Here is a 27,111-nt window from a genome sequence, read left to right as displayed (position 1 = left end):
ATTAATAATAAAATTATGTATTATTAAATATTAATTATAAAAACATAAAAATATTAGTATATATTTTAATTTCTGTACCACAAAGTAAAATTCCTTTTTCCTAGCGCAGCAGTAGTACACTGATGAATCTTAAATTTTAATCCCATCTCTAATTCTAAGCCCATCCATTGCTTGCCGACATCATTCATGGAAGGATTCTTTCGAGTTTTGAATAAAATTCTTGGTAGGTAGCCTTCCTTATGGGAATGGCACCATATATAATATAGGACTAATCGAGTGCACAGTGCTCACTCTTTTTGTGATCGTTAAACACTAGAATTTAGGTGGACCATTATCAAAGGAAGTCATAGAATAAGTGTAGGTGAAAGACGTGCTGTGTTATTGCAGAATTCGTATTCTGATGAGTCTCAAATCTCGATTATTTATACTGTGGATGGAGAACTAAATGAGAAAATCCCAAAGAAAGAAATGGTATTAGAACAACAGGAGTCAAAAGAAAATACACACAGAGAGAGGGAGAATAAAATAGTAATAGGATGAGAGGTACTCTGAGCACCAAAAAAAAAAAAGTAATTGGGCCCAGGAAACGTGACAATCACGTGCGGTGCAGAGGATGGCTATTGGCTACGCTGGGAGATTCTTCCCAAGGAAAATGCAGGGTGAGCTGTCCTATAATCCTGTCCCGCCTGTTCATGGGCACCAATATTCCCGAATTCGAAACAAACATTTTGGAAGCCTATATGGCTATATGCTATACTAGTCGATCTTATATTAGAGGTGATGCTCATAGCATTTTTGTTCACGCCACACTCTTTTCTCTTCCTTCCTTTCTTCCCCACATCCATATCCCTCCCCAGACCTAACCCATTACAGGATTGCATAGATTTGTGCCATGGCTTCTCCGCCAGATCTCTAAACTGCCTCCAAGATGCTCTACTTTCGCGATTGGCTTTGCGAGCTATGACTCGGTGCCATTTTTGTTAATTTTGGGATTGGGTAAGTTTTGAGAGGTGGAGGCATGTACAGAGCGCGAAGTGGTGTTGGGTCCAAGTCCGAGGTGGGTTCGGTTGATCGCAAGCGCATCAATGACGTCCTCGACAAGCAGCTCGAACGATCCTCGCCGTCCACTTCCAGGGCAGTCAAGGCGAAGGACAGTGCGGCGGCGCAATCCATTTGGGCTGCTAAACTACCCTATGATCACAGGGACGCTCACTCTGCCTCTGTCTCTAAGAACTCCGATGCCTCTGATGGTTAGAATCGCTTTGAACTTATTTCTTTTACTGTTGTCGGAAGCTTTGTTCTTCTCTGGTCTTTTTTTTCACCCCCTTATATTAGGATCCGATCTGTTTTCCATTGTATTAATAGCACAGGAGTTCAATTTTTTTTTTCTTGACAAAACCTGTTTGGTGGGAGGGAACTTCGATGGAAGATGATAGAAAACTATTCATATTAGCTTCGTTTTTCCCCCTTGACTTTTGTATTTTCTACCCTCATTTTTTTCCTTCTGGACAGCATCATGTTTTGTACCACTTCGAAAGTATCGAAATTGTGTAAGCTTGTTGCAGTAGGGATTTTACGTTCAACTTATCTGATTGGATATATGAGAGGCATATCATAGAAAGCCAGGAGGTAGAAACGTTGGTATGATATCTGCTAACTTATTATCCTATTGGCCTACCGTTTACAGGTTGATATGTGTGTACATAGTTCCTTTTGTCTTCGAAATTTTATCATTGTTGGTTCTATTGGATAAAAACTGAAGAAGAAAAAAAATGTCAGCTCTCAGCATAGCTGGACATATTGCCAAAGCGGAGGTGAGAGCTGAGAATAAGAATGTAGGAGAAAATTGGAGAGATAGAATGCTTTTATGAACATAATGTAGAACTGCTAAGACTGACATTAATTAGCTTACATTTATCTTGTACGTATTGGCTGCAGAGGAATCTGAAACAGACAGTGAGGCATCAGATGTTAGTGGTTCTGATGGGGATGACACCTCTTGGATCTCATGGTTTTGTAATCTAAGAGGAAATGAATTCTTTTGTGAAGTTGATGATGATTACATACAAGATGATTTCAACCTTTGTGGATTAAGCAGTCAAGTTCCTTACTTTGATTATGCCCTTGATTTAATTTTGGATGTTGAATCCTCTCATGGTAAGCGTATGTTCATATTCATATATTTCACTTATCAGTTTGGAATGCTGGATATGGGTTTCTCATGCTGCCTATGTCGTTTGACCGAATTAATTCAACTATTTCTCCTCAAAGCTAAATTCAATTTGTTCATTGATATGAATGCTTCTCTGATTGCCTATCTGATACTTTTGCACAATCATCGTTATCAATAATAATATAAACTGTAACGAGTATTGGAGTCGCATCTCAGGCATCATACAGGTACACAGGATCCTCTGTTCTGTAGTTTGTATATATAACAATAGCTTGACTGGATTGTATAGGTGACATGTTCACAGAGGAACAGAATGAGTTAATTGAATCAGCTGCAGAGATGCTTTATGGTCTGATTCATGCTCGATATGTTTTGACAAATAAAGGAATGGCTGCTATGGTGAGTTTTCCCTCAGCTTTCTATGTTCTATGGTTTACTGTGGCTATTGTTGGCACTTCTAATGATGTTGAATGCAGATGGAGAAGTACAAAAACTACGACTTTGGCAGGTGTCCAAGAGTTTACTGCTCTGGACAACCCTGCCTTCCCGTTGGTCAGTCAGACATTCCTAGGTCAAGTACTGTGAAGATATACTGTCCTAGGTGTGAAGACATCTACTATCCCCGGTCCAAGTATCAAGGCAGTATCCTTATGTAAATAAATCCATTGAAATATTTAACCCTTTTGATTTGATTAAAAGGATATCCTATATTATTCTTTGAGAGGAATTTTTTTGCGTACTCTGTTTTCTGAATTTTGAAGAAAAAGAGCAAAACTAGAACTAACAACATTTTTTATCCCCAGGAGAAGAAAGTTTAACTTGATTATACTGTGATCTTTTCTATTCGATAACTCAGACAACTATTCATATTGTTGATTGTCAGGTTTTTCTTCCCATTCTATCGAACTTTTCTTACTGTGATTAAATCCTGAGTTTGATATGGTATTTGGAATGGCTGCTTTTTGCTCTATGCCTTGGCTTTTGTAATCGTGGGCTCAACTTTATGGGCGAACAGTCCATCCTGTAATTCTTATCAAAGTATCCTTAACGCATATAGATGTTGATGGAGCTTATTTTGGAACCACATTTCCTCACCTCTTCCTGATGACTTATGGCCATCTGAAGCCACCAAAACCATCGCAGAGCTATGTTCAAAGAGTTTTTGGTTTCAAAGTTCACAAGCCCTGAAACTGAATGAAATTTCAAACTTTCACCAAAAGAATACTCTGGACATGTCGAGTTTAACTCACTCTGCAGTGTCACATCCCCTGAAAAGCTTAGTGGATAATAAGCGGGATGGCATCTTTATTTTGTATTCTCGGTATTCTTCAGTTTTGTAGAGATATACATTGGACATGTCCTGCTGGCAGCACGTGCTTAGTTTTGATTCAAATCCCATCAGCCTTAATCCCATATAAGAGAGAATCAACGAGCTTTTGTAAAAGTTGTTTAGGAGGTTAGGTAATCGGTCCAGATGCACATTTATTGATGTTTTTTCTTCCATGAACTTCTACTGGTGTATTTCTAATTGTTCTCTCATACCAAACCTCTCTCAGTAGTTGTTTTGATTGTGGGCTTACTATTGCTAACATCTGCCGCATTTATAGCATTTCTTCATTTACATAGCATTGGAAACTTGGGATGGACCATTTTTATACACACACATATATATATATTTTATATGCACATAGTTCTACAGTTGGATAAGATAATGTGTTCACAAAATGCTGAGAGCTGTGTACGGGAGTTGCTATTTTGTGGGAGGGAAGCTGTGTCTTCTTGCGGGCGACCCAACAGAATATGTCCCTTTCAGCCGCAGAAAACACACGTCACCCAAATTTTTTCTGCTCATCTGTCTAGTAGGACTGGAATACAAAACCGACGGGTGACATATTCTCGTCATTCCAACGCTGTAACCATCTCAGCTCCAATCCCTCCCCTCCCCCACCCCCCACCATTTTGATCTTTTTATTGGCATGCTTTTCATACATGTTACGGTTTCCATCAAGGGTTACCTGGACGTAACCGTTTACTGTGGGACTTCCCTTTTGTTTTGACAACGAATCCCCTGTGACGTCGCTTTGAATTTTGATGGGGAACCTGTTGTTATTTATTCCAGTCTTTAGGGCACTCGGCTCATCAGTTTCTAGTCCGCAGATACAATTATCTCTTTTAATTGTCATTTTGTTGTGAAAAGTGCTCACTTAGTTAATAAAAATTATACTACATGATAATTTGAAAAGCCCAGACTTGACCAAAATATTGACAAAGAAATGGCCATCAGGCTGTCTCTCAGGCCTCACTACCAAGAGTCCAAGATTACAGTACGATGGTCGGAATCTGAGTCACACTACAAGGAAAGCGCTCTGGGACTGGGAGTTTAATTGCCACCGCTAGCAATCTTGGTCTTTTCCCTCATTTTCAATAAATAATGGTATGGTTCTGGTTAAAAAAAAATAATAAGATAAATAATGGTATGGTCCAAAATTATTTTAGGGAAAATGACAGATAAAGCCACTCTAATATATACAATTCCAGTTTGGGTCCTGGAATTGTAGAAATGACAGATTGGGTCATTGACCCAATCTGTCATTTACATAATGAGGGCAAATGGACAAATTCGCCCTTATTTCAATTTTAAACAAGGACAAATTTGCGACGGCTGAGTGAAAATAGAAACAGAGCAAGAGGCGGGAAGCAACGAGACCGTGGAGGAAGCGATTTTTCTCTGTGAAGAAGGCAGATTTCAGGAAGGGAGAAAAGGGCTGCCAGTCGCATGTGGTAGAAGAAGCAAATCCGGTGGTAGAAGAAGAAGGGAAATTAGGGCATTGGCGCTCATTTCTTTCCTTCATTCAGTGGCTGTGAAAGAATTTATTCAGGTTCTCTCCGTTCATTTCTTTCTCGGCTCGAATAACATTGTTTCATTTCATTTGTAGTTAATCTGTTTTTCTGCGTATACTGTTATCGCGAGCGTTTGTTGATTCGGTTGGAAAAAATTTTGTTCCTGAAAAAATCCGAGAAAATGACACTAAGTTCTTTTAGCGGCAAGGTGGCGAGGTTGTTACAGAGGAAGTAATTTGAATATAGAGATTACAGAACTGATGTTGTGGGGATTCCGAACTTTTTCTGGCTATTGTTGATGAACTCACTCTTAAAGTGTTTTGATCATTACGAATGAGTTCTAATTTGCATTGTCTTGTGGGTATAATTTTTTCTGTTAAAGGTTGAACTATTTCGTTTGACATGAATATATATAATTGTTCAATTGCATCATTTTGCTTGGGCATCACTATTTTGGAAGTAGACAGACCCGTAGAACAGAGTATCTAAGGTCGTTCTTCTATGTCAAGCATGGCTGCTGAGTGAGGGTGGAGGGAAATAATGTATCCTTGATTATTAGAGTCCACTATTTCTATGCATGTTGCAAAAACAATCAGTTCAAGCAAAAAGATTGCTAATTGGGTCTGCTCCTTATTAAGTCATCGTAGATCATGTATTTGAATTGTTGAGGATTTATTTTTGTATCTGGAGCAAACGTCATTGAAATTGAACTGGTTTCCTGCATGTCTACAACTGGAGACGTTCGGTTTGTTCTCTTGTTATAGAAATGTTTGAAGGGATTAGGTGATGATGGTTGTTGATGAAAATTGATGGCTATTGCAGGATAACAAATATGTCAGCTGATGAACAAGGTCCATCTAAACCTGTGAGGAGCGGGTTGCTTCTGTTTAGAACTGAGTTTATGAATAAGTGTAAGAAGAAGTTCAAGAATGTGACCCAATGCACTAAAGCAGTGACAAAGGCATGGAAAGAACTGCCTGAATCAGAGAGACAAAGATATAAAGATGAGGCAAAGAAAACAAGGCCACCAAAGGCAACAACGAGCAACTACCAGCTTCCTTTTCATTGTCGTAGTGCACTAGGACAGTTCATTTCCTTGGCAGCGTATGTTAAGGACAACAAGGATCTGAAAGACGAGGTTCAAGCAATGGGGTTGTCAAGGTTGCTAGAGTTGAGACTTCGTAGACTCCCTCGAGACATTTGTGCTGCTATGATGCGTTCATATGATCCACCAACGCAGCAATTTCTCATTAGGGGAATGTCTAGAAAACTGGATGCAGTAGATGTGCAAATGCTCCTAGGCATACCCCATGTTGGGAGAAGGGAGGTGACATCTGAAGTTACTGAGGACGACCCTGCATTTATAAGCCTTAGGCTTAATTATTTCCAGAAGTCTTATACAGATATTTTGAAGGTGATAACATCTGGACAAAAGAAGGGTGATGAATTTAAAATGTTGTTTATGCTCCACACACTTGGAACTCTGTTATGCCCCACTTCTAGTGGAAGAGTAAGTGAGCGACTAATAAAGGTGGTGGCTGCAACAAAGGATTCATTTGTGGAATATGATTGGGCTACGTTTGTGGTGCAAGAGCTGTCGAAGGAGATGGAAGATTATTTGAGGGTTGTGAGGAAGCAGGATGGCAGCTGCAATGTTGGTGGATGCATATACCTGTTACTGGTATGCATTTTTTTTATTAGTTATTGTTTTGCCACTGTAACAGTGTTAATGTCATTTAATTGGTGATACAGCTATATTTGCTTGAGTATTTTCCTATAACTGAAAGTGCAAAGCATGACCACACTGAGGCCATATCATTCTGGACGGATAAGAGGGTCAACGAAATGAGTAATAAAGAAAGAAAGAGCCGTATTGGACTTCTCTATTCAGAAGGGCGTGCTAGAGTGCCTGATAATAAGGGAGGAAGCGAATCTGTACCTTATCTAGACCCGGTAAAGGCAACCTTGTTAAATAGTGATTTTGTTTATATTATTTAGTAATATGTCATGTTTACAAACTTCTGTAACCTTCTCAAATATTTTTGAAATAACAATACATACTGAAAATTTTTTTGGTTTCCTATAGGAGTTGAAGGATTTGCGTGAGAGGTTGGTGGGGATGATTAGAGAAAATAGCAACAAACTTGTGGCTATTGTTGACAATGAGCTGATGAAGGTACAGCTGGGAAGGGAGTACAGGCCGAAATCTAACAATAAAAGGCATGTACGGCCCCATGAGGAAGAACAACTTGAAGGTGAAGCTGATGGAGAAGATGATGGCGAGAAGGACAAGGATGGTGATGCAGAAGATGATGGCGAGAAGGACAAGGATGGTGATGCAGAAGATGATGGTGAGAAGGACAGGGATGGTGATGCAGAAGATGATGGTGCGAAGGACAGGGATGGTGATGGAGAAAATGAAGATTCTGAGCATGATATTGAGGAGGAAGAAGGTGAAGAGGAAGATATTGAACAAGTAGCATTGCAATTATCTCCTATCACCATCATTCACCCAGATGCTGAAGGAGGAGCATCGGATGAAGAGGAAGTACCGGACAAGGCAGAACAAGTAAGAAGATCGAAAAGGCCGATGAAGCCCGCCCCAAAACTACAGTCTCCCTGGGTTGTGCCAAAGGTTGTGAAGAGAACAAACCGGAAGATGGATGACAAGGAAAAATTTTTCATCACTGTCTCCAAAATGTGCAGTTCAGCTGATGGTGACAAGTAAGCCTTTTATTGCTATTAAATAAATGTGAATGAAACTTTTTGTGGCCTGTGTAAGCAAAATGACTACTTGATCTGCAGGAGGTTGGTTGAGTTGTATGACTTCCATGTAACTCGTGATGATCTAAGGTCATTGGGTGGAATGCATAGAGTTAGTAACCATGTAATGAAATCTCCACCTGATTAGCTATTGTGTATAACAGATGTTGTGCAAGCTGAAACTTAAAAATTTTCTCATGTGTCAAACAGGTCATGTCAATGGTGTGCCACATGCTGATGGGAGAAATAAAAGAGGGGGGTGGACAAGTTAGACGACACATATTTGATGCCTACTTGATGGTAAGATTGCTGTAATATTACTTAATTTCAGCAATAGTTTACGTCAATATGCTTATAGTGTCATATTTTGCAGTCCAAACTTTGTAGTCCAGGGTGGAGTGTTGCAGTGAGCAAGAAGGAACTACAAGAGGAACATGTTGGTTACAACATTGGGGATTGTGACTTGATTTTGGGACCAGCACTTGTAGACCAACACTGGTTCTGCTTTGTGCTGGAGCCGAAGGTCATGAACTTCTACGTGCTGGATTCACTGAACGTATATGTTAGTGGGCAGCCAAAGAAAAAGAACAAGCAGAAGGGAACAATTGTTGACGATATGGAAAAGTTCCACAACATTTGTGTATGTACCAATTATTGTTTATAATTAATCTGTTCCATTTTTATTTCATTGATTGCTATTGTTTTATCCAGCGGGACCGGTTTCACGATATTATAGAATTGGTTCAGCCAAAGTTGATTGGGAAGAAGCCAAAGCCTGATATAATTTATCCTGATGTTGCAAAACAAAACAACATGTGAGTGTGATTAACTTTTTTGTTCTTTAAATTGATTGGTTGGCTGGATGTTATTGGGCAAAATTGTTAACACGTCATGACATGCTGTGTGCAGCAAGGACTGTGGAGTCTATGTTATGCTATGGTTAAAATCGTGGCATCCACAGGCAGCGCTTAATTATACTCCTGTACGTTTTATGTAATTAATTATTGTTTGTTGTGATTGATTATTGCCTTATGTGACGAGGAACTCAATGTCTGTGCAGGATCAAGTGGCTCAATTCAGGCGTGATCTAATGTGGTGGATGGTTAATCATCCTAACAATGCATGTCGTGATGCTGCCTTAACACTATTGGAGGAACAAGAAGATACTAGAAAAAGCAAACGACAGCGATCAACTCAATAAGAGTGTCAAGAATTAGTATTTACATGTGTATAGGACAATTTGGAAAGGTTTCTTCAATAGTAACCATGTAATTTCATAGGGATGATGCTGTACCGGTAATGTACATAGTAAAATTCTGGGTGATTACCAAGTTACGACTTGTTATTAAGTTCAGTACTTAGATCTATTTAAAGGATGACTATAACATTTTTATCGTTACCTATATTCGTTTAAGCAAATAACTAGTCACTGATTTGTAGTTAGTGGTGCGCAATGAATAATTATATTCATTCACTAGTTCGATTTGAGAAAGCACTAGAAGTGTGTAATCATTACCTACATCTGTGTAGAAAATAACTACTTACTATATGAACGTACGCAGAAATGGCCCATGAGGAGTTTCATTGAGAGTCAGTACAAGTGATGAGGTTATTACCCACAGCTGATCAACAATTCACTATAAGTGTGTATGCATTACCTACATCGGTGTAGAAAATAACTACTTACTATGTCAACATACGCAGAAATGGCCCATGAGGAGTTTCATTGAGAGTCAGTACAAGTGATGACCTTATTAACAACATCTAATCACCAGTTCACTAGAAGTGTGTAGGCATTACCTACATCTGTGTAGAAAATAACTACTTACTATATGAACGTACGCAGAAATGGCCCATGAGGAGTTTCATTGAGAGCCAGTACAAGTGATGAGGTTATTACCCACAGCTGATCAACAATTCACTAGAAGTGTGTAGGCATTACCTACATCAGTGTAGAAAATAACTACTTACTATATCAACGTATGCAGAAATGGCCCATGAGGAGTTTCATTGAGAGTCAGTACAAGTGATGAGGTTATTACCCACAGCTGATCAACAATTCACTAGAAGTGTGTAGGCATTACCTACATCTGTGTAGAAAATAACTACTTACTATGTCAACGTACGCAGAAATGGCCCATGAGGAGTTTCATTGAGTCAGTACAAGTGATGACCTTATTAACAACATCTAATCACCAGTTCACTAGAAGTGTGTAGGCATTACCTACATCTGTGTAGAAAATAACTACTTACTATATGAACGTACGCAGAAATGGCCCATGAGGAGTTTCATTGACAGCCAGTACAAGTGATGAGGTTATTACCCACAGCTGATCAACAATTCACTATAAGTGTGTATGCATTACCTACATCTGTGTAGAAAATAACTACTTACTATGTCAACGTACGCAGAAATGGCCCATGAGGAGTTTCATTGAGAGTCAGTACAAGTGATGACCTTATTAACAACATCTAATCACCAGTTCACTAGAAGTGTGTAGGCATTACCTACATCGGTGTAGAAAATAACTACTTACTATATCAACGTACGCAGAAATGGCCCGTGAGGAGTTTCATTGAGAGCCAGTACAAGTGATGAGGTTATTACCCACATCTGATCAACAATTCACTAGAAGTGTTTAAGCATTACCTACATGCACGTTTGTCATGCACCAATAACTACTCACAGTAGCATAATTGTAGATAGGAAATATAACATGACAGCAAATGCATCACAACTTCAACAATAGAATAGAGAATAACAACATCACTTTAGTCATTAACCAATAATCATCAAATACATCACAATAACTGATTTACATATGTTTCATGACAAGTGGACATTAAGATAATGCTTCCACTTAATGTTTCATTGTCAAGGACATCACCCACCCAACCGTCCACAGTAATTACAATGATATAACAATAACAGTTAAAGCATTGACCAACAAAAAACATACCTAACAACATAATGCCAACATGGCCATTAACCAAAAACCAACATGGCCAATACATTAAACTATTTACATTTTTTCAATCAAAAAAATGGCCCTACAGTGCTAACAAAAAAATGACGCATCACATGGTGTACATCCCAAATCAACTTGGATTTGGGTTTTTGCACGTCCTTCTAGTATGTCCAACTTGATGACATTGAGTACAGCGGTATATCTTTTTGTCTTGGTATTGTGACTCATGCCTTGTAATCTTAGGCCTTCCAGGAGCCCGACTTGTGATTGGGGGTTGCAGCAAAATTTGATTAGATATATTCTCCATCCTATAGTCATTTAAATTTGGCATGTCAATTGTGACCACCGGAATCATGCACCTCCCATAAATCTTCTGCTGACATGAAAATTTGTACCATCCCTCAATGTAATCATAAATATCACCATGGACAGTTTTCACCGCTGCACAAGCATGCCTACATGGAATCCCCGTCATCTGCCACTCTGCACAACTACAATGGTGCAAGCTGAGACTCACTCGGTGGTGTCCACGTGAGGTTTGGACATTGACATTTCCCCTACCATAATCTGTTGTAATGAACTGCTTACTAACCTCCACATTTTCCTTTACTTTGGTCTCTATCTTTGGCCCTATACAACTCTTCCATTTTGTCATTGCCACACTTGATGCTTGCATCTTTTTCGCAACTTTCTCACGATGCTCATGAATCATTTGGGCTACATTGTGCTTTCTTTCCTTGACCATCCAAGCATTGAATGATTCAGCAATATTGGTGGTTATATTATCCCATCGTTTATATGGGAACTTGCTCACAGCCCACTTATCTACATCCCCATGATTGTTAAGCCAGTCAAATAACTCTGGAGAGAACTCCCTCATTTCTGCCATTGCCTTGTCAAATTCATCGTCAACCCTAGCCCATGCAATTTTATTAAGAAGCATTAATGCATCCTCTTTGGAGCGTGTTCTGCTCCTTTTACCTCTGTTCAATTTCAGCCACTCTGCACAAAAGTTTTCCTTAACGTGCCTATAACAATAAGCATGCCTGTCAGAACCGAACACTGATTGTACAGCTCCTATTATGGCATTATGACGGTCTGACACAATAGTTAATGGCTTTGAGCCAACTATCTTTTTAATCATAGACATAAACCAAGTCCAGTCATCAATTGTCTCTCCCTTTACAATAGCCATTGCAAAAGGCAACAGCTCATTATTTGCATCATATGCTGAACCTGCGAGGAGTGTTCCCTTATATGGTCCAGATAAATGAGTTCCGTCAACATACAGAACGGGTCTAGCACCAGCCAAGAAACCCTCTATACAACACCCGTATGCGATGAACACACGCTCAAATCTGTAGTTAGGACCAGCTACCCATTCAGCTACTGTTTTCTCATCGGTTTCCTTCAGCCTTTGGCATATCCATGGTATTAACATATATGAATGTTCAGGTCTACCATGTATGTCTTCTATTGCCTTCTCCTTCGCCCTATATGCCTGTTTATATGTAACATTCAGACCATATTCTGTTTGCAATTTTGTCCTTATTTCACTTGCCCGCTTGTCAACATGGTTCCTCACCTCATCGATAATTATACAGGATGTCATATTAGATCTTGCACACTGTCTAACTTGCAAATTATCTTGGGCACTATGGACATGCTCATTAATGAATGTGGTGACACGAAGATATGGAACATTCTTCCCCAATGCACTTGCACATATTTTCCATGGACAACCTTCCACTTTGCAAATGACAGACATTCTCTCTTTGCTGTTCCTCAAAAATTTAAGCTTAAAGTTATGTGCGATGCTAAACTTGTACAAATACTCCCTAAACAAACCAGCATGTGCAATTTTCTGCCCCACGCCTGTAAAAAGTTCCAACCATTTACTATAGTTCATCTCAGTAATTTGTGCCACTGCATTCCCTCCACTGGAGCTTGGGCCTTCATGCGGGCCATCACTGCCTACATGTGAGCCACTTGAGACTTGATAAGGAATGCATTCAGCAGTACTTTCATGACTCACATGCTCATAATCGTTTCCCAAACTGATATAAGATACAGCCATTTCCTGGCGTGACAATCCCAACCATCTTTCAATTTCGGATCTGCATACATAATAACTACAATTGTTAGCATATTGACAACATCTGTTCCTACATTCACTACATTATCACAGCAAATAGCAACTTACACCAGCAAAGATTTTTTTACTTACATTTGTGTATCAGTCATCTCATGTGGTTCTGTCTCAATTCTGCATGCACGATAACTACATTTGTTAGCATATTCACAACATCTGTTCTTACATTCACTACATTAGCACAGCAAATAGCAACTTACACCAGTAAAGATTTTTTTACTTACATTTGTGCATCAGTCATCTCATGTGGTTCTGTCTCAATTCTGCATGCACGATAACTACATTTGTTAGCATATTGACAACATTTGTTCTTACATTCACTACATTAGCACAGCAAATAGCAACTTACACCAGCAAAAAATTTTTACTTACATTTGCGCATCAGTCATCTCATGTGGTTCTGTCTCAATTCTGCATACACGATAACTACAATTGTTAGCATATTAACAATATCTGTTCCCACATTAACTACATTAGCACAACAAATAACAACTTCAACCAGAAGAAATTTATAACTTACATTTCTTGATCATTGATTTTATGTCTTTCAGTCTCATTGCCTTTCAATGATACATACACATGCGCAATGATGTCATTATGCACAAAAAGATTTCTAACTCCGCTATCATCAACAAGATTAATTAATGTCCTCTCATCATACTTGACAGTATACTTCATGTCCCAACTGCTACCATCATAACCACTGCATTCTGATATAGTTGCCCTTAAATCTTCAAGTGTCATTCCATCTTTTATCGTTTCTGCATGTACTCTGCCTCCATGATATCTAACTTGACCTTCAGGACTAATAACAAATTCTCCATCTACATGAAAGTAACAAAATAATTCCTTCCCAGGAGTGGAGCCAATATTACAATTCATTGTGCAAGCCAAGCTGAAACAATTGAATAATCATTACGTTAGTTCACCGATAATGATATTTTCTCACTTCTTTAAATAAAGATAAATGACAGTACCTCTTCACTCATTAACAACTTTAGTTTATGCTTTCACACTTTAACATTAGCTATTAACTATAATATCTACCCTATCATAACTGTCATGCCTCAAACTTCAATGTCATGCAATCAGCTTCGACTTTCTCCCAAAAACAATCCTCCATTCCCCAACACTAATCACTGTAAACCCTACCAAAAAGCAACAAACCCCTATGGATAAATGCTTCAGCTCAGGCAAATAAAAATACGAACTTCACTATACCAACGAAACGCTATAAGTACGCATGCTTCGACCTTTGTACGTAACCCCATTTACTGTATCAGCTTCGTCGGAGAAAACGTTGATAGACCCATATTGATAAATGATCATGGTAGGGGATGAAAAGACGAAGATTGTGGTGCACAAAATTACTTCACTTGCTTTTTTCAACCTCATTTAGATTTCAAGACCAAGAACGTCTACCCAACCATACCCACAATCACAATACTTCAAAATGAAGAACAAAACCACCGTGATTAGACCCCAGGATGAATAGACGATAACTGTGGTGTGAGAAATTACTAACCTTGCTTGCTTCAACCACCTTCCAAGGTCCCACCGTCCAACGTTCTCCACCTTTCTGCAGTATAATTCTACAGAGCCATAAGTGTCATCGACATTTCCTTGCTTCAGTATAATTCTTTTTGCTTTTACATCAGAAGGGCGAATTTGTCCATTTGCCCTCATTATACAAATGACAGATTGGGTCAATGACCCAATCTGTCATTTCTACAATTCCAGGACCCAAACTGGAATTGTATATATTGGAGTGGCTTTATCTGTCATTTTCCCATTATTTTAACTTGCAGATTCATCTTAACTTTTTAGAAGTTATATGGGAAAAGATTCCGGAAAAAAAAAAAAACGGCACTTTGAAAATTTTGTACTGATATTTTGATTTTTTTCAACAACAGAAGTTTTAACGGGAGCTTTTTTTCTCCTCAATTTTACCAATTTATCTTCCCCTAACTGGCGTCTTATTTTATCAAGAAAAAGAAGCCATATCTAATCTAACCTTGGATAATACGTGCTCTACTATTGATTTAAAACACGTTTTTTTTTAAAAAAAAAATCAGCGTATATAATCATCTTCCCACTAACTTTGCTCCATAAAAATATCGCCATTTTATTTTCTGCAGAGCTCTAAAAGTTCTCAAGAGCCTGTGTCTGTGTGATTTGCCCATAATTTTTTTGTCTGAGCAAGCGAAAGCCAAAACAAAGGCAAGGGAGAGGATAGAAATGGACTAGCTTCTCCTGGAAACTAAAAGTGCGTAAGCCCTGGATTTATTCGAAGACCTAGGGGGTTCTTCATCTCAATTTGTTGTTGCGCTATGGCATCGGTGAAATTTAATCGGGGCAAGGAGGAATTGGTGGAAAGAGCTATGTACAGAGAGCGAGCACCTGTTGGGTCCAAATCGGAGGTGAGTTCCGTGGATCGAAAGCGAATCAACGCCGTTCTCGACAAGCAGCTTGAGCGATCCTCGCCGTCCACTTCTAGGGCAATCAACGGCAAGGATAGGTCGGTGCAATCTGTATTGACGGGCAAGCCACCGGCTGATCACAAGGATTCTCGCTCTGCCTCCATATCTAAGAACTCTAACGTTTCAGATGGTAAGCACACATCTCTTTCTCTGGATGACCATTCTAAAAACGAGTTAAAGTCATTTTCTTTTTGCGTGGACGCTTGCGTTATTATTGGTATTTGATATGTTTTCCAATTGCAATAGTTCTGGTTACTATGAGTTGAAGTATGAGGAAAATGGAAGAAAATTCCTACATTTTACGAAGAAGATAAGCATTGTGCGCGCGCATTTTAATATATAGTTTATCCCATTACTAGACTTGTTGTACAGATAGATGGTTGACAAAAAGGTGGAGGCGTGGTGAGATAGGCAGATAGATAATAGTACCTCCTGTGATTAATAGAAGAGCTAGTTGATTAATTTGAGTGGATTAAAAAAATTAGCTTAGTTATTTGTAATAAATACGAATTGTTTTTTTTCCTAAAATATTCTTTCAATCAAATGTATTAGCTAGAATTACCCTTACTATAATGACTATTTTGGAAAAAAAATGAATATAAAAGACAAAACAGTAAGGACCAAATTAAAAGTCAAACTAGTTTTTATATTAAGAACGGAGGTAGTATATGCTTGATTATTATAGTGCCAATAATGACATTGATGAATAATGAGCTGATAAAAATCTTGTATGCATTAGTTGCAGAGGAATCGGAAACAGACAGTGAGGAGTCAGATGTTAGTGGTTCTGATGGAGATGACACATCTTGGATTTCATGGTTCTGCAATCTAAGAGGAAATGAATTCTTTTGCGAAGTTGATGATGACTACATCCAAGACGATTTCAACCTCTGTGGATTAAGTAGTCAAGTTCCTTACTATGATTATGCTCTAGATTTAATTTTGGATGTTGAATCCTCCCATGGTAAGCCATAGATTCTCATTTTTAGACTTCTTATGCAAGACTAATATATGATGGGAGATTTTTGTATTACGCTTTACTATGACTCTGCTACAAAATTTATTTGCCTTTAACATTCTAAGATGAATTTAGATTACATCTGTATGCCTGTAACTCTTATAACCTTTCTAATTATGCAATGATTTGATTTGTGTAAGTGCTAATATTGGATGGTTGGAATTTTTAGATTACATGTTCTCAGAGGAACAAAATGAGTTAATTGAATCAGCAGCAGAAATGCTTTATGGTCTTATTCATGCCCGGTATATATTGACTGGCAGAGGAATGGCTGCTATGGTGAGATTCGGCAATCACTGATCGCTGCTTGGATGGTTTACTGCTATAAGAAATTGGCACTGATAAAAATGTTTTTTCCCAGCTGGACAAGTACAAAAACTATGATTTTGGGAGGTGCCCGAGAGTTTACTGCTCTGGACAACCCTGTCTTCCAGTTGGTCAGTCGGACATTCCTAGATCAAGTACTGTGAAAATATACTGCCCTAGATGTGAAGATGTTTACTATCCGCGGTCCAAGTATCAAGGCAGTATCCTTATATTTAGTGTTGAAAATTTTCTGTTCCAGTTTTAGCGTCCTTCTCTCAATCTATGCTTTTTATATTCGTTGTTTAGTCTGTCAACTAAACTTGCCATTTTGGATTTGAGCCTGAATCACAGTTGAAAAGAACCGACTTGCTTTGCTAGTTTATTCTAGGAAAAGACATGGAAGCCCCTTTCCAGGAGAAAAATCATTTTAATGCTATGTGACTTTAGTGTATTACTATTTAATACTATGCATTATAGGTTGACACTTGTCCTAGTTAGTTACTGTTTGTTGTTTATTTTCAGTTTATGTTGTGTGGGAAAACAGTGTAATTTGCATTTCCAACAGCTCCATGTCAAAATCATGAAAACCAGGTAGCTCGAGGAAAAAATCCACAGAAAAGTGGAGGCCTTTTCTGTAATCTTCTAAAAGTTTTGTGAATATTAATTATGCTAATTTAATATTTATTTCTCTGATTTTTTTTGCCTTCTGCGGAGACAAGGTATTTTTTTTATTTTTTTTTAATTCTCATTTGGTAAATCTATCATCAAACCCAAGTAGCCATATAGTGTAATTTATTGTTTATATTGCGTCCCTCTTCCCATTGTAAGAGCATTGTTATTGTAGTTAAGATCTGAAATGTATATGATTACACGCACGCATTTGGCTTGAGGTTCAATTTGATGGCAGGGCATTATTCCTGTAATTTCCAGATTTCCTTGATTCTATGTAGACATTGATGGAGCTTATTTTGGAACTACATTTCCGCATGTCTTTCTTATGACTTACGGACAGCTGAAGCCTCAAAAGCCCTTGCAGAGCTATGTACCTAGAGTTTTCGGCTTCAAAATTCATAAGCCATGAAGCTGGAATTGCAAGCTTTTCATGAAAGTGAAAGTATGTCCATGTTTTAACTATGTCGTATAGTGGTTTCACAGGGGGTGGGGAAGCTATGTATTGTAGAATTTCTTGCAACGTTCAGCAGATCATAAGGCCTTTGAATGATTACAATCTGGATCTCTGTTTTATTTATCTTAGGCCTGTGTTGTATAGAAATATGCAGACACATTGCATGAGTGCGTGATTTCAATTTCATCTTTATATTTTATGAGCTCCGTTGGTTTGTTTCTAATTAATTTTATACAAATTGTTGCACTTTATGCTGATATTGATTGTTCATCAAGTAACTGATCCCCTTGCATATAGATTTCATCATCTGTTCCATCACCTGCGTGGCATTGCAATAGTTAAGTCTGACCTAAGTAGATTCAGCCGCCGATTTTATATATTCAAGGCTGCCTATTTAAACATTCTGTTTAATTATTGTATGGAACAGCAGGATGTTTTTCAAGCCTGTTTCTCGGAGTTGTCTAATTGGCGGCTCTCCTGATAGTTATCTAAAGTTCCTTGCTTCTCACAACGGATTCCATTTCCCCCCTTCTCTGCATACTTCATTCCTATATTAGTATTAGGAAAAATTAATTTTGTATTCTTAAATTTTTGACTTAAATTATAACTTAGCTTCTGAAGTTTGAGTTGGTGTATGATTTGTTTATAACTCAATTCCTTATTTTTCTTTCATTTATAATCTTGCCCTTTTAACTCATCACGAGTGTCATTCTATGTGGCAAAAAAATATTAATAATGTTAAAAATTACTCATGCGGCTTCTAACTCATCAGCTGATGGGGATTTTACATAAAATTATACATTAAAAAAAAAAGTAAGACGTGGCTTCCTTCAAGGCGATAGTCTCTCCATCTTCCACGCAGAGGCTCACACCTCGTCCGAAACCGGTGAAGGAGAAAGAGAGGCCCGAGTTAGGATTCGAAGCTCAGCTGGGAGCTGCATCTCTCCTCACACAAAAAAACAAAGTCAGATTCTCATTCAACTTTAGAAGCCCATCACGCAAGAAACAAGGACCCACTTCAAGCTTACTACGAACAAAATTAGACTGTAGTATTGCTCTCAAAATATTTCTCAAATTGTTCAGATTACGACTTAAAAAATTTACATTTACGTTGTGCATTCAAGCCATTTGCTTCTTCAGAGGCACTAATAACCGACATGAACTGGTTTTGATCCTCTAATCTCCGAAAGGTGCTCTGTGCAGTTACAACTCTCGTAGTACTGTTGAGAATGAGGGAAAGGTTGATCTGCCCCACACACACAAACACACACCAATAAAAATATTTTCTTTTGGGAGGCTGAAACAATAAAAATAATTTGTTCGTGGGAAAATAGTAAACTGAAGAATATTATTACTTCAGAATGTACCGTTGGCTTCGTTCATTGTCTGTTGTCCTCTCCTGATACATACATGATTTGGCATATGCATCAAATGAAAAACGAACTTTTTCCTCTCCTGATAGAGGTACTGTGTGCTTCGAAGTCTTCAATGATATACAAATTTTGTTGAGTTGTCATGTAAAGTCAAAGAGTCATCTGCTGTGAAAGAGATCATCTTCCACCTCCTGGATATACCCCCCCAAAAAAAAAAAAAAACAAAGAACAAGAACATACCATCTGCAGCAGAAAGAAACATATAATCATGTCTAAATTGTTTATAATCAAGTGTTAAGTCGCGTATGACAGACATGATACATGTTGAGAGAGGTTCCTAAAACTAGTGACAAGTCTAGCATAAAGGAAGTCCGCTGATTAATGAAACCAGTCAACTATATATTACTGAGGCGACGGACTCACTTCTAAAAGCGACCAATGGTGGAGTAAGAGGACCATCAGAAGAGAAGCTAAGCCCCACAATGTTAACACCAGTCGCTTTTGCCATTTCATAAATGGAGGTTCCAATTCTTCACAAGTTCAAGACACTGTTAAGATTGTCCAACTAGGACTATTAACCAAAATGTTTGTGAAAAAAGAAAACAAAAATGCCCAAGCCATGCGATTGTCAGCTAAAGAAGTCATTCATTTCAAGATAAAGGATGGACACAGCTAATCAATTGCAAGCAGACAAAGACTAAACAACCAAAAACAAGGGCAAGGCCTTACCACTGCAAGTCAGAACGTGGCAGTTTTACTTTTCACTTTCAAGCAAAATTGTAACTCCCCTTTTAGTGATTTTTATTCCAAATTTACGTCCCATCTTTTCCAAAAGTTTATCTTCAAAACCACCGGGCGACATATTTTGGCAACGGTCATCTTCGTCGGAAACAAAAAACACCGACTCAGACAATTGATCCTTCTGAGCTTGAATATAAAGTTTCTGTTCATCCCATGTCCCTGCGGTTATGAGACGGTAAGTGTACACAACTTTCTTCTGTCCAATCCGATAAGCACGAGACACAGCCTGCCTTTCTGCTGAAGGGTTCCATAAGGTGTCCAGTAAAATAACCCTTGAAGCTCCAACCAGATTGATCCCTTCATAACAAGCCTTGGTTGATGCCAGCATTACCCTTGCTTTGCTGCTTGGATCATTGAATGCATCAATTGAAGCCTGTCGCGTCCCTTCATGGGTCTTCCCGTGAACTACCATCATCTGCTCTCCTTCATTCCAATCAAAGCACGATTTGATGTGGTTTGCCAGAAAGGTCAATGGAACAATATATTGACTAAAAATCAGAACTTTTTCCTTCATGCGCACAATTTGCTGGACGAAGTCCATTACAAACCTTGTTTTGGCTCCACACTCTGGCGACGATTCTAGTCCTTCTAACCCCGAATTCAATTCAACCCTTTCTCTTTCTGGCAAGTTGGTAAGCTCATTGACAAAAAGTGAAGGATGCACAGAAGCTACAGACATCAGATATTCAAATTTGAACCAGTTAGAGGACCCCTCCCTGCCCTCCCTTAACCGCCGAATGTTCTCAAAAGTTGACATCTGTGTCTGAGATGGCATTAAATTAACCACAGATTCCATCAACCCAGGAAGACGCTCTTGTAGGACGGTACCCTTGTGCACATGCACGAATGGTTTGATCAAGTCTCTGATATTAGCAACTATCTCCCTTCTTTCACTGTTACTCTCCACTCTGTCATATGATTTTAGCAGATATTCCAAATTCCTTTTGGTTTCTGCCAACCTTGGCTTGGCCAACCGGAGTGTATTATTAAGCTCCTTAAAGTTATTCTGAAAGGGAGTACCAGAGAGTAAGATCCGTCTCTTTGTCTTTACTTTTGACAATGCTTCCCACATGAGACTCCTTTCATTCCGAGGGGTGTGACCTTCATCAAGCACTAGTAACCCTGGAAGTTCAAAAAGGGCATTCTTTACAGTATCGGAGCCCTTTCTAGCAAGCCTATCAAACAATGTATAGCTAATTCCTAATATGCTTGAAGACTCTTTCCAGGAAAAAATCTTTGTCCCTCGGATAGCATTTTGATTATTGTGTGCACGTGCACGACCACCGTACCTCCGAAGACGGGTCATGGCAGTTTTAGTCTCCTCCCCGGAAAGATCAGGCCTGTTCAAGTTATGAAAGGGAACGGGATCACCTAGTTCCCACTTCTTCAACTCTTTCTCCCATGTGTGGAGAATATTGGTTGGAGCTATGATCATGGGTCTGCAATTTGGATACCTCCTCATGAAAGCCCTGAGAAAGACAATGGTAAGAAAAGTTTTGCCAGTGCCAGGAGCATGTGATATAATGCAGCCATTTCCACTGGCAAAATCTAACTGATCTTCCAACTCGTCCAGAACTGTCCCACCAGCTAAGTTCGTCCAAAGAAATTCAAAAGCTTCCACCTGATGATCGTACATCCTCCACTTCGCTCTTGGAATTATATCCCACACAGTTCCGGTGGGAGGAGCATAAGTAACAAATCCGGAACATTTACCATCACAAACAGAATTTTCATGCTCAGTATCAACAGAGAAAGAGTCGTTAGAATCCTCCGAACGATAAGAGTATCTCCCACCTGATTTTCCCGATGGATTTTTGCCCTGCATATCGAGGAAAAATTGTTTTTCATTAAAAAAATAAAAATAGAGAACTTAGTATAGAAAAATGAAAATAAAGCTGAACAAAACACCATTTCTAAATACTTACATATGCAAAAGCAATCGATTGACTCAACCAGCACTAGGACTGTACTAGACATAGCTTACAACTATCAGCGTTGGTAACAATTAAGAGAGACATACTCGAATCTTTAATTTCTATTTAGCCCTTAAGTTTCAAAATGTCAAATAAACAGGTCAGTCAACTTACAAACTCAGGGTCACAATCTTTGATGTCCCGAATCAGATGTGAGCAATATTTACACACTATCCCAATCTCATCGTTCATTATAGGAACATGATCCCCTCGCTGACAACGAGCAGCTACACTATCTTCACCTTCCGCACGTGAGTCATCACAATGCTCATTGTCAACCTGTTGACCGACACATAAAGCAAAAAGGAAAAAGACCTGGCATCAATAACAAAGTTGACCCAAACGAGTCTAATAGCACAATTATCAACGTGATTTTCAAAATGTCCAAGGTACAACCGAAAAGGTTTCACACCTATACATATCACGAACTTATTCTTCAAGCACAATCTAGGCCAGTAGCAGAAGGACCAAATAATTAGGGATTGTGGAAAAGTATCACATTCAAAGAAGAAATTACGCCTTCATGCCTCATTCTACAGCTCATAAAATACAATTAATAAATGTACAAAAATATTTCCTTCAATGCATATCTTCACAGCATTTGAATCAAAATATAATTTTAACATCCATGCTCATATGGCTAAAATACCAAAGCTTACCAAACTTCAAGATAAAGACACTGGGTCATGAAAATCATTTGAACCAAATTTGCAAGAATGATAGTTAAAGAAGCTCAAATACGCTGCACTACATGTATCTAACAACATAAAAATCCTAAAGCTCAGCCACAGCTATATACCAAAAAATATAACAAAAAGAATAAGCTTTGACCGTTGAACATCTACGATGAAACCTACCTGATCAGGAGTAACTTCTTCACAAGCTAGACCATCCTCCATCTCAGCCCATAGAAAAGATTTTTCCTCCGCCTCTAATTTCTCAAGAGGCTGCGACGCCTCAGTCCCGGAAGTAGACTTTGATGATGGACATGGCTTGATCTCTTCTGGAATTCCTGCCTCATCATCACAAGCACTAGGAACACGCAGTTCACTATCTTCTTCCTCGGGCTCTGATTTCTCTAGTTTACTATCTTCTGGAGTTCCGTCGTTATCCTCACAATCATAGAGACCCTTGTCCGACTCAGCCCATAGTTTAGCTAATTCATCATCAGACACTGGCCGGGACACTTTAAGTCGCTTCCTCATAACTTCTGGATTTCCTTCCTCATCACTTAAGGAAGCGGGGTTTTCAAGAGGCGCCACTCCCTCGCTATGGGGATGATCCGGAAGAATCTCGAAACCATCAAGCTGTTTTCTTCTCTGGTTAGGGGTAACTTCAGGACTTCGCTTCCTCATAACTTCTGGATTTCCTTCCTCATCACTGGAGGAAGCGGGGTTCTCAAGAGGCGCCACTCCCTCGCTATGGGGATGATTCGGAAGAATCTCGAAACCATCAAACTGTTTTCTTCTCCGATTAGGGGTAACCTCTGGACTTCGCTTCCTCATAACTTCTGGATTTCCTTCCTCATCGCTTGAGGAAGCGGGGTTTTCAAGAGGCACCACTCCCTCACTAAGGGGATGATCCGGAAGAATCTCGAAACCATCAAACTGTTTTCTTCTCTCGTTATTAGTAACTCCTGGACTTCGCATCCTCATGACTTCTGAAATTCCTTCCTCGTCACTTGAGGAAGCGGGTTTTTCAAGAGGCGCCACTCCCTTACTGTGGGGATGATCCGGAAGAATCTTGAAACCATCAAACTGTTTTCTTCTCCGGTTAGGCGTAACTTTTGGATTTCGCTTCCTCATCACTTTTGGATTTACTTCCTCATCACTTGAGGAAGCGGAGTTCTCAAGAGGCATCACTTCCTCACCATGGAGAGACTCCTGACGGATGGGGATGTCATTTGTTGTTTCATTCTCCTTTTCCTCATCGTCGATGTTAATGGGATTGCTGAAGGTCCCCGATTTAGTGTTTCTAAATTTAGAAGCACGGAAATGAGACCGAGTTCTTCTGGCAATACATCGGCTTCTAGTAAAGCCATTATGGTCACTACCACCAACATCAGAAGAGCCAATATCGCTTGCAGTTTCATCACAATCCTCACGTGCTTGTCTGGGCTGAGTTCGTCCTATGTCCTCCTTATTGTCATCATCTTGTATAGCGCTTTCGATCAAAATCACGTCCTCGTCGTCGTCGGATACAGTATCGATAGAGCACCAGTCGTCTCGAGACGTAATTTCCTCAGCCTCATGCTGTTTCCTGTGGTTATTATCATCCTCAAAGTATGGTTTTCCAGCGTTTCCTTGTCTAGACCGAGTTCTTCCTGCCACACCCGTGCCGCTATACATAGCTGTAAAGAAAAGATCTCTCCTTTATCACTGTATTATTTTAGACTGACTAGAAACAAAAATCCCAAAAAGTTTTCCCAACACAGAATCAAGCGTACTATTGCCTGCCTTTCAGTGAGAAATACTGCTCCAAAATGGTAGCTTGCTCGTCAATTAACCGGTGAACCAGGGGCTAAACAGCCACTGCCTGAAGGGACTAATCCTCGCCTTAGGGAAGAGCTAAATGCAGCGAGACGAGCAACTGAGAGCCTGGCAGATAAAAGAGCAGATATGATAAAAGATTGCAGACAAGGAAGAGGAGAAGTCGCAAGAGAACCCGCGAAACGTGCATGATACAGTACCGAGAAAAAATTCTTCTTTTCCATCATTTTTCCTTCTCCTGACTCATTAAGATGGTCACCATTCAGAAACAATCTTATTTTTAGAAAAATATTATTAAATTAAAATGTTAAAATTAAATTCAAATCACTAAAATTTGATTAAAATTCCAGTAAAAATTAAAAATCAAAGGATATTTATAACAAATATTAAATCCAAATATTTTGGATGTTGATTTAATAGTTAAAAAAGATTAAAAAAGAATCAGAGGGACATACAAAAACCAGATCATTTGTTGAGCAACTCTACGGCGGCGGGGGATCGAGGAGGAAAGAGGTGAGAACAATTCTCGGATCGCGAGGGGCGAACACAGGTTGGAAAAAGATCAACGTTTGCTATGAACAGATTTGATCTTATTATGAGGCCAGCTCATCAAAAAGGAGTTACGCTTTTCTTTTCCAAAAATTCGGTTATAATGAAATTATTAGATTATTAGATACGAGATAGATACTCTACTAGATTATTAGATGTGTATTTTAATTAATTTAAAATGTGATATAAATAATTATAGATAGTAGATTTACAATTTAAGTCCTCCGTAAAAAACTTCAAAACATTCCTAAATTTGTATATTAACTTATTTTTTATTTTTTATAAGTGTAAACAATTTTGTAAAAACAATTATCACATACAATTTTACTAGTAAAATTATATAATTATAAAAACAGCAGAAGGCCGGGGGAACGAAAAGACAAAAATCAGGATCTGAGACTAAGTATTGACTTTCACGCAAATTGAGACACAATTTTTTATATATATTTATTTTAAATTTTGTAAAATTATTTTTAAAAGTTAATCAAAACACCAGTGTAAAGATTACTTTTTGGTTTGCTTCCTTGTGCGTGGTTAATGATATAATTAATTATTAATTTTCTTTGACCCCGTATTAATTATTAACTAATACTTATGCTAAACATCCAAAAATACAAATCCCATAATTATTAACTAATTCTTCCTGTTCAAAATATAAATAAAACTTTGGTAGAGATGCTTAGTTTTTCTTATAAGATAAAATTCATTTTTGTCTAGGTATTTAATGAGTTTTTTTAATTTTACTTCTATATATTTTCTTTTCTTTTTTATTCATTTATTTCATTTTTTTGCTTATTCTCTTTATTAATAAGAGCATATTTTAAAAAAAATACATATCTTACTTATTTATTATTTTAAATTGGTTTTAACTAGTTTCTTAATAAATATAAATAGATAAAGTTTAACTTATATTTTGAAAGTATATACATATATAGTATGAGAATGCCAAATTCATAAAGAATAATAGGTGTCTGTTTCTTTCTTCTTCTTTTTTTGGCTCAAAACAATTTTTTAAAATTGTTTTTTTAAAACAGGTTTGAACAAACAATTTAGAAAATCTACTTGAATAATTATTCTAAAATATTACATTTGAAAATAAATATAATGAAACCGGAGGCCGAAACTTCGATAAGAAGTCAAGCCTTTAAAGGCAAAAAGTCATGGAATGGAGAAAAAGGAATTTTTCAATTTTCTAAAAAAGATAAGAAAACAATTAAAATTTTTTTTTGGTTTTTAAGAAATACTATCTCGATCTTTAATATAAGAACTAGTTTGACTTTTAATTTAGTTCTAAATATAAGACTTTACTCTATTTTATCTTTCATATTTATCTATTTTTCTAAAATAATTCTTATGGTGGTTATACATATTAAATAGGGAGAATTTCACTGAAGGACCGCAGAATACAATTAATGTCAAAAAACCCCCAAAACTTTCTAAAACCTCACTGCAGGACTAAGGGACCAAATTGAAAAATTAAAATTTAAAGTGAGATTATAATAATGCCCCTCCTTTTTTATTTTATTAAAAAATAAATATTAACCGGAGATATTATTCCGGCCACCGGAGGTCGGAGGTCCGGTCACCGGGAGTCCGGAACAGTAGCTCCGGCCGGCCTTCAGTGGCCAGAATTTTTTTTCGTTTAAAACAAGGTGGCCAAGGGAGGGTTTGAACCCATGACCCCTTAGCACACCAAAAGGTTTACAACCACCAAGCCAAGCAATCCATTCAAACATAAGATGCAAATAAAAAAAATATATAACAAAATAAATGCAACTGTTTGAGTATAAGTGAACAAGTGAAATTAGACGATTTACAAATGGAATTCATCAATTTACAACAAAAATTAGGCAATCTACAAATAACATAATAGAAGTCATAATCCCAAATGCAAGTGTTTAAGTGCAAATGAGCAAGTAAAATTTGAAGAATACAATTAATGTCAAAGAACCCCCAAAACTTTCTAAAACCTCACTAAAGGACTAAGGGACCAAATTGAAAAATTAAAATTTAGAGTGAGATTACAATAATGCCCCTCCTTTTTTATTTTATTAAAAAATAAATATTAACCGGAGATACTATTCCGGCCACCGGGAGT

The 27,111-nt window shown here is 38.1% G+C and overlaps 3 protein-coding genes across 3 annotated transcripts; 2 read left to right on the top strand and 1 right to left on the bottom strand.

The window, feature by feature from the left end:
• The first annotated feature begins 700 nt into the window (after nt 1-700).
• On the top strand, nt 701-3,801 carry LOC114720952 (casein kinase II subunit beta-1-like). Its single transcript, XM_028906695.1, has 5 exons — nt 701-1,250; nt 1,939-2,157; nt 2,463-2,572; nt 2,650-2,815; nt 3,231-3,801. Exons 1-5 carry the CDS (start codon nt 1,019-1,021, stop codon nt 3,359-3,361), a joined length of 858 nt encoding a protein of 285 aa, XP_028762528.1. The 5' UTR covers nt 701-1,018; the 3' UTR covers nt 3,362-3,801.
• Nucleotides 3,802-15,022: 11,221 nt separating this feature from the next.
• Nucleotides 15,023-18,124, top strand: LOC114720956 (casein kinase II subunit beta-2). Its single transcript, XM_028906698.1, has 5 exons — nt 15,023-15,508; nt 16,118-16,342; nt 16,566-16,675; nt 16,758-16,923; nt 17,653-18,124. The coding sequence occupies exons 1-5, from the start codon at nt 15,229-15,231 to the stop codon at nt 17,781-17,783; spliced, it is 912 nt and encodes a 303-aa protein (XP_028762531.1). The 5' UTR covers nt 15,023-15,228; the 3' UTR covers nt 17,784-18,124.
• Nucleotides 18,125-19,955: 1,831 nt separating this feature from the next.
• On the bottom strand, nt 19,956-24,323 carry LOC114720945 (SNF2 domain-containing protein CLASSY 3-like). Its single transcript, XM_028906685.1, has 3 exons — nt 22,833-24,323; nt 22,090-22,254; nt 19,956-21,821 (listed from the first exon to the last, which is right to left on the bottom strand). The coding sequence occupies exons 1-3, from the start codon at nt 24,321-24,323 to the stop codon at nt 19,956-19,958; spliced, it is 3,522 nt and encodes a 1,173-aa protein (XP_028762518.1).
• Between the last annotated feature and the right edge of the window lie 2,788 nt (nt 24,324-27,111).

This window comes from Neltuma alba, unplaced genomic scaffold (assembly GCF_004799145.2).
Source record: "Neltuma alba isolate B1F8T4 unplaced genomic scaffold, ASM479914v2 tig00012008_pilon, whole genome shotgun sequence".
Taxonomy (NCBI): Eukaryota; Viridiplantae; Streptophyta; class Magnoliopsida; order Fabales; family Fabaceae; genus Neltuma; species Neltuma alba.
Note: the sequence above shows the minus strand (reverse complement) of the source record. Positions and strands in the feature narration are given on the sequence as shown.